The sequence below is a fragment of the Ursus americanus genome, chromosome 18 (genome assembly GCF_024610735.1).
Source record: "Ursus americanus isolate L20-20 chromosome 18, mUrsAme1.1.p, whole genome shotgun sequence".
Taxonomy (NCBI): domain Eukaryota; kingdom Metazoa; phylum Chordata; class Mammalia; order Carnivora; family Ursidae; genus Ursus; species Ursus americanus.
Window position 1 is genome coordinate 35,968,915 of NC_142144.1, and position 8,083 is coordinate 35,976,997.

General features: G+C 50.4%; 1 protein-coding gene across 1 annotated transcript; it reads left to right on the forward strand.

The window, feature by feature from the left end:
* The first annotated feature begins 853 nt into the window (after nucleotides 1-853).
* Nucleotides 854-3,236, forward strand: RPP25L (ribonuclease P/MRP subunit p25 like). The gene is made up of 2 exons (XM_045780670.2): nucleotides 854-990; nucleotides 2,392-3,236. The coding sequence occupies exon 2, from the start codon at nucleotides 2,426-2,428 to the stop codon at nucleotides 2,915-2,917; it is 492 nt and encodes a 163-aa protein (XP_045636626.1). The 5' UTR covers nucleotides 854-990; nucleotides 2,392-2,425; the 3' UTR covers nucleotides 2,918-3,236.
* The last annotated feature ends 4,847 nt before the right edge of the window (nucleotides 3,237-8,083 follow it).

Here is an 8,083-nt window from a genome sequence, read left to right on the forward strand (position 1 = left end):
ATGGAACGGAGACGGAGTTTTGTGCCTCACTCCACCAAGTGCTTGCTGCCCCCTTGTGGTCTCAGGGAGTGCTGTGGTCCCAAACCCCTTTACAACTGCCAGCCCGCTGCCACCCAACCTGCACGGTTGCGCTAGCATCTCAAATTCAGCATGACCCAAGACTGAAACTTGGGAGTCATCCTGGACTCTTCCCTTCTAGTCCAAACAGTCGCCAACGAACCAAACCTACTTCCTAATATCTCCCAACTTAATCTACTTTTCTCTATTCCGACGGCTATTTCTGTTTCATTCTCTGAAATCATTTCACAAATACTTGATCGCCTATTATACGCTAGGCACCATACGAGTCTCCGTGGACTCGCCCCCAGCACCCCGCGGCCTGTTCACCGGCGGTTGCGGCCCAGTTTCCCCACTCCCACTCCCTTTGGCGGTAGCCAAAGTGAGCTGTGCACACAAACTGGTTTGACTGGCCCCTGAAGAAAACCCTCCGTGGCTCGCCACGCCCACAGAATGAGGTCAAAGCTCAGAACTCGATGACCAAGGCCCTCCTTCGCGCAGCAGCAGCCACTTCAAACGGAACCTCTTGCCCCTGTCCAAAGTGAAAGCCACTGCTTCGCCTTTGCTATTGCGGTGCGCTCGACTGATGACGCCAGCCCTGCCATTTTCTCAGGGCCGGATCCTCCCTATCTTTGGGACGCGAGTCTCTGATGGTGGCTCCTCTCCGCACGGTTCTTCTGCGCCCCAGTAGGGGTGCCCTGCCCCAGGGCGTAACAGTGTAGACTGCCTGTATGTTCATGGTCTCAGGGTGTCTTGGCTAAGCTCACTCCTAGACGTCCAGGCCATACTCAGTTTTCCCAAGGAGGCACGGCAGGCCACGGCCCCGCAGGCCCCGCCCCTACCCGGCGTGCGCGGCCCCGCGGCTTCGGCGCGCTCCCGGCGTGCGCGCCATCTTGGCACCAGATCGAACTGGAGGCGTGCGCGGCCGGGGCGGTGAGAGCTAGAGCGCAGTGGGGTCGGGGGGCGGTGGTGCGGCTGTCTGGAGGTAGAGGGAGGAGAGGGGAGGCTGGCTCCTTGGTCTCTGCGGCCTGCGGGGTTTTGGAGTCCTCCCGTGGCGGTGGAGGGGGCCATGCTGTGGAGTCCATTCCAGGAGTCCCACGCAGCCCTCCGCGTCAAGCTTCTGCTTCCGAGTTTCTGGGTGACCTGGATTGGGGGCATCGACACTGGGAATCTCATGGGGAGGGGTGCTTAGCCCTATTCTTAGGATCCCGGAGTGGGAAGGGGTTCAGTTCTGTTTGAGGAGCCTTTGGAGGAAGGCTCTTGGCTCTTGCTAGAGAGCTTGGAGTGTAGGAACTTGTGCAAGCGGAGTGAGGGGACCTTGTCCCTGGCTTAGCTGTGGGTGAGGGGCGCTCAGTCTTGTTTTCGAAAGTCTGGGGCAAGGGTGTAACCGGGGCACAAGGATGCAAGAGCACCTGGCTTTGGGGATCCCAAACAGACCAGGTTTTGGCACTCCCGGCTGACAGAATCCAAAGGCAGAGAGACGAGTGGTGGTGAAACAAGAAAGGGATTTATTTCAGTGGGGCCAGCACTGAGAAGACAGCGGACTAGGCTCAAAGACTGTCTTCAAAGTGCTGACAGTGCTTCTAGGTTTATATAAGGACAATGTGGGACAAAGGTTGGTCTGTAGGTACAATGGGCAGTAAAGGGCAGGTCCATCATTGTCTTGGAGCCAAAGAGGGTCTTGCTGACCTTAGAGCAGTCATTATTGCTTGAGGGGTAGTTTTGGTTCCCATCAAGGGATGCTTTGCCTGCAGGGTCTTTTGCCTGAGTTGAAAGATAAGCTAAAGGGGCGCCTAGCTGGCTCAGTAGAGCATGCAGCTCTTGATCTTGGGGGTCGTGAGTTGGAGCCCCACGTTGGGCATAGAGCTTACTTAAAAAAAAAAAGGCCGGAAAAAAGATAAACTGGAAAGAGCTTTATTAATTAGAAAGTACAGGTTGAGGTAAAAGTGGAGGTACTTGAAGTCCTTGTTCAAGGGCACAGCCCTGTCCCAAGGAGCTCAAGATGAGGGAGGCTCAGTCCCAGTCCTAGGGAGCTTGGGGGTGAGAGGGCTTGGCCTGTCCTAAAGAGCCCAGTGTTTGATGAATTTGGTCCTATGTCAGGGACTCCAGGGTGGAAGGAGGGTTATGGCCATGTCCAGAAGAATGGGGCATTTGGGATACGGCCCTTTCCCAGGGTAAAGTAGGTACGGCACCTGTGCTGAGAAGCCAGGGGTGAGAGGATACAGTCCTGTTCTGGGAAGCCTAGGATGAAGAGCAGGACCATTTCCTGGAGAGCTGGGGTTGGGGGATGGCTTGGGACATATTGCCCAGCATTCATCTGACACTTCCCTGCAGCGGACCGTGAAATTCAGACACAACAGCAAGTGGAATGGAGCACTACCGGAAAGCTGGCTCTGTGGAACTCCCAGCACCTTCTCCAATGCCCCAGCTACCTCCTGATACCTTGGAGATGCGGGTCCGAGATGGCAGCAAAATCCGCAACCTACTGGGGCTGGCACTGGGTCGATTGGAGGGTGGTAGTGCACGGCATGTGGTATTCTCAGGTTCTGGCCGGGCTGCAGGGAAGGCAGTCAGCTGTGCTGAGATTGTCAAGCGGCGTGTACCAGGCCTGCACCAGCTTACCAAGCTGCGCTTCCTGCAGACCGAGGACAGCTGGGTGCCAGTCTCACCTGACACAGGCCTGGATCCCCTCACAGTGCGCCGCCATGTACCTGCAGTGTGGGTACTGCTCAGCCGGGACCCCTTGGACCCCAATGAGTGTGGCTACCAGCCTCCAGGAGCACCCCCTGGCCTGGGCCCCACATCAAGCTCCAGCTGTGGCCCACGACCCCGAAGAAGGGTTCGAGATACCTGGTCCTGAAGATCTGCTGAGCAAGCTGTTTTCCAGGCATGAATGTGTAGGATGGCTTTGCCTTCTCTGAAAATCCTCTTGTAACTGTTGAACATCCCCAGCAAGATTTGAATCCACGGAAATGGGCCTCCCTGTCCTTTCTTCCCCTTCTCTGTGCTGTGTGAAAAGGGACTGCTACGAAGAGTTACAGATGTGCGGTCTCAGCTGGGTTCTGGATTGCTTGAGAAGGGTTTACTTGGCATTCTACCTACTGTGCCTCTGTCCTTTCTTTTGACAGAGATCTAGGGAGTGGGTTAGGAAATAAAGGTTCTGTCCATTTGTCTGATGAGCCTCTGTTTGACCTGCTATGTGGAGGGGGGATTAAAGGAGGGAGAGTCCCTGTACCCCTCCACCCCATCCCTGGTTTATGGACATTTTTCTTTCTCTGCAGCATTTATTATAGTATAGTGATTAAGCTCATGGTCTTAGGTACTGACTGATTTGAATTCTGGTTCTGCCATTTGGTAGTAAGTTACTGGTTTGTAACCTTGGGCAAGTAGTGCTCTGAGTCTTAGTGCTCCCATCCATAAAACAGGATATATGTGGTGCTTACCTCATAGGGTTGTTATAAGGATTAAATGTCCAAATATACACATATGACTCTTAGATACCACCTGGGCATATAGTGCTATGTAAATATTAATTGCTATCATTGTTAATTATTCCACTTACAAAGATATTTTTTCCTATCTTAAAAACATAGCTCATGGGGCACCTGGCTGGCTCAGTTGGAATATCGTGTGGCTCTTGATCTCAGGGTTGTGAGTTCAAGCCCCATGTGGGCATAGAGATTACTTAAATAAATAAAGAAAAAAAACCCCAGCTCAATCTCATATCGGCTCTCCAGGTCTCATCCTTCCTTTTTACCCCTTGCTGCACCTTTTCTGTCTCAACTTGGCCATAGACTGAGATTCGCCGTGGTAAGGCCAGGGGCATGAGGAGAGAGGTGAAGATTGCAGTGGTAGCCAGGAGTCTGCAGGGACCAGAGCAGGATTGTGGGCAGTGGTAGATTCAGTGAAGAGTTGAGTCAGTTGGATATCTCACTGGATTTTGAGGTCTTCTGTAATGTATCCAGTAGACTGAGTGTCCAGTCACCAGGAAAGCATAAACTTGGGACTCTCTGGGCTCACATTGTGGCAGGAAAGGCCCAGCAATTTGAGAGTGGGTGAAATGATGTTTGGCTGAGTCCAGGTGGGAAGAGTTAGGATGTTGGGAGAAATGGGGGACTGGAGGCCTCAATAAGGGCTTAGGGCAGGAATGAGGGGATCATAAGGCTATAAGGCTGTGGTCAAGCTTTGAATGCTACATTCTGTGCTTTCCAAGGTAGGTTGCCCAGAGCCATAGGGAAGACTCCGAGGGAGGGGCAAGTGATACAGATTCAGGGGATGTTAGAGACGGGAAACGCTCTGAGCAGCTGCCCGGCCAGGCCTCTCAAATACAGAGGGTCAAGGAGCATCTAACATACCCCTAGAGCCTGTGGCAGAGACTCTGGTGTCTTGCTAGCAGCAACTGCCTGACTCTCCCCATTCTCTTTGTGGCTAACTGAGGTTTTTGCTCCCTCCCAGCTTCTGCATATCGCCTTTTCTCTAAGCATCTCCACTTGTGTGTCTTCTACCATGAACAGCTCTCCGAGTGTCACTAGTCCCCAGAGCTTTGGGGCCAGGCTCCTTGCAGATTATTGGTATGTGGCTCAGCATCCTACCCTGCTCCAGCCTGCTCCAGCCATGATGGGATGATCATATGGCGTAAGCATGGTGACCGGTACTGAACGAATGATTCAGTAAGGTGGTATCACAAGCTCTGGGAGTCCTAGGTGGGGCCCCCATTTGGGCAGCTCATTGAGATACCACCTGAGAACCACAGGATGATGGCAGGGGTTTGTGTGAGGGAAACTGAGCTGTCAAAATCTCTTGGGAGGAGCAGAATCTGCAGTTCAGAGAAGCAGGAAATAGCCCACAAGCTAAGAGAGGGATGACTAGTGATTCTGGGGCCTTTCCCCTCCTGGGTCTCTACGGGGCCCAGCTGGAGCCTAGAGGAAGAATTTTAGGAAGGGAGCCAGAGAGAAGATAGGCCTTTAGAGTCAGAAAGCTTGACCCAACTTAGGAGGGAGCATAAGAGTTGTATATAATCGCTGATTTAGGTTCTTCACACTTTCTTCTTAATCCGCTCCAGTGTGGCTTCTGCCTCCATAACTTCTTAGAAAAGGTTATGCCTTGGTATGACAGCCCTTTCAAGAAGTAGGATTGTAAATGGGAAGAGAGAAGTGATAAATGTAGAGGAATGTGGGATACAGAGAGTTTATTTTTTATTTTAATGATTTAGAGATTTGAGCATCTTTGTAGGTTAATGGAAGAATTTAGTAGAGAAAGAGAGTAAAGATGCAAGAGACTGGATAACTCAGAATGCAACTCTGTAAGGGGTAAAAGGGAATGGGATCCGGAAGCATGGAGGTATGGGCCTCCCAAAGAGGGCAGGGGAGAGGACTCCCTGTAAGTTCCCAGGGAAGGAGTTGAAGATGAGTAGGCATGCGGCTGGCTGTGAAGTTGAAGGGACATGAGGGAGTTCAGAAGGTTTCTTTCTCCTCCTGAAGCAGGAATCCAGCTCTGCTGCTGAGAGTGGAATGAGGAGGCTGGTTGGAAGTAAGTATGAGATAGTTGTTGCAGGAGAGAGAAGCAGAGAGGTCCAGGAGGATGACCAGGCAAGGCTAAAAGCCCAGCTGAGGCTGGTGACCATGAATCTGTGGTGTTACCAGAGTGTGAGCTTCAGCAGCATCCATAGGATAGGTGAGGACTCAGAGGAATCACTGTTGCATTCTTCCAGACTGAGGTTGACACAGGCAGAAATGATGGAAGAATAGTGAGACTAGCAAGATATAGTGAAGGGTCAAGGAATCCAAAGTGGGCCAGGAGACAAATGAAGATAGGGGTAGGGGTCATTGTCCTGGAGATCCATATGAAGACATCTGGGGTGAGGTGAGATGGAATGGAGTAGCTGAGAGAACTAGGACAGGGCACTGTCGCTATACCCATTTCTAGGGCTGTTATACCGAAGTATCACAGACTGAGTGGCCAGAACAGAAATTTACTGCCTGACAGTGTTGGAGATTCGAAGTCTGAAGTCAAGCTGTCAGCAGGGCCATTTTGCCTCTGAAACCTATAGGAGAAGGCTTCCTTGACTCATCCTAATTTCTTTCTTTCCTTCCTCCCTCCCTCCCTCCCTCCCCCCCTCCCTCCCTCCCTCCCTTTCTCTCTCTCTCTCTCTCTCTTTCTTTCCTTCCTTCCTTCCTTCCTTCCTTCCTTCCTTCCTTCCTTCCTTCCTTCCTTCTTTCTTTCTTTCTTTCTTTCTTTCTTTCTTTCTTTCTTTCTTTCTTTCTTTCTTTCTTTCTTTCTTTCTTTCTTTTCTCTGATTTTATTTACTTGACAGCACAAGCAGGGGGAGCAGCAGGCGAAGGGAGAAGCAGGCTTGGGATCACGACCTGAGCCAAACTAAGCCACCCAGGCGCCCGAGACTCCTCCTACATTCTATTTTGCCATCAGTCTTTGGTCTTCCTGGCTTTTAGATGTATCACTCCAGTCATTCATCTTCACATTTTCTTCCCTTGTGTCTGTTTCTATGTCCAATTTTCTCCTTTTTATAAGGAAACCGGTCATATTGGATTAGGGCCCACCCTAATAGCCTCATTTTAACTCGATTACCTCTGTAAAGATCTTATTTACAAATAAAGTCACCTTTTCAGGTACTGGGTTTAGGACTTAAACATATCCTTTATGGAGGGACATAATTCAACAGTAGCTGAAAGGCGAGATGAAGAAGTCCGTGGATTTGAGAGTTTGAGGAGCTGACTGGAGTTGGTTGTGGGCACGAGAGTGGATAGCTGGGTGGCCTGGAGGGAAAGTCACTGAAGATAAGGTGGAAGAATTAAGAAGCTGGGGAGGGTGGCAGTGTGTATGTTGGAGGTAGGAGTTGGGCATCAGGTGGGCAATGGAGTCATCCAGGATGGAATGTGCTGAGCGTTCTTACTGCCTGCTTTATAGGTGGCATATAGATTTTGCGAGCCTCGAAATGGGGACTTAAGAACACAATATGATTGGAGGGTTTACATACCTTCCCCGTGCAAGCAGGCACCAAGTCCTGCCAATTTTGCTTCCTAGTTGTCTCTCCATTCCCACAGCCTCTGTTGTTCTGTGCCCCTCATTATCTTACAAAATTCTCCTTACTGGTTTCCCTGCTTCACTCCCTTCTGAGCTCTCCTCCAAACCAAGTTCCCTTTGTTTAGTCCTTCTGCCGGATTCCTGCATGGCTGTCTCCCTTCCTCTGTTAAGCCTTTGCTCAAATGTCACCTCAGCAAGGCCTTTTCTGACCAATCCATTTAAGATTGAGGTCAAGCACTCCTGCACTTCTTCTTTTTTTTTTTTTAAGGATTTTATTTGTTTAAAAAGAAATAAGAGAGAAAGCGCATGCATGAGCATGAGTGAGCAGGTGGAGGGAACAAGAATCTGAAGCAGACTCCACACTGAGCATGGAGCTCGCTGGAAACAGGGTTCAATCCCACGACCAGATCATGACCTGAGCCGAAACCAAGAGTCAGATGCTTAACTGACGAAGCCACCCATGTGCCTCATCAATCAAGCACTTGATTTCCCTTACCCTGCCTTTTCCCCCCTTCTAAATATAATTTACTTCTTTAAAATACTGTTTTTTGGGGGGCGTCTGGGTGGCGCAGTCAGTTACGCGTCTGCCTTCAGCTTAGGTCATGATCCCAGGGTCCTGGGATTGAGCCCCGCATCAGGCTCCCTGCTCTGCGGGGAGTCTGCTTCTCCCTCTGCCTCTCTCTCTCTGTCTCTCATGAATAAATAAATAAAATCTTTTAAAAAAAAAACAGTGTTTTTGTTTATTGTCTGTCTCCTCCAAATGAGAATGTAAGCTTGAAAAGGGCAGGAATCTTTGTTTTGTTGCTTAATGTAACCTAAGGACCTTGAACATTGCTTGGTACGTAGTAGGTGCTTGATATATATTTAATGTAAGAATGAATGAATATTGAGCCTCCAAGCATGTGGCCATACCCAGATCGGTCATTCTCCCTCAACCTCCCCATGTCCAGATTAGAGGACAAGATCCAAGTTCATTCACTGGATG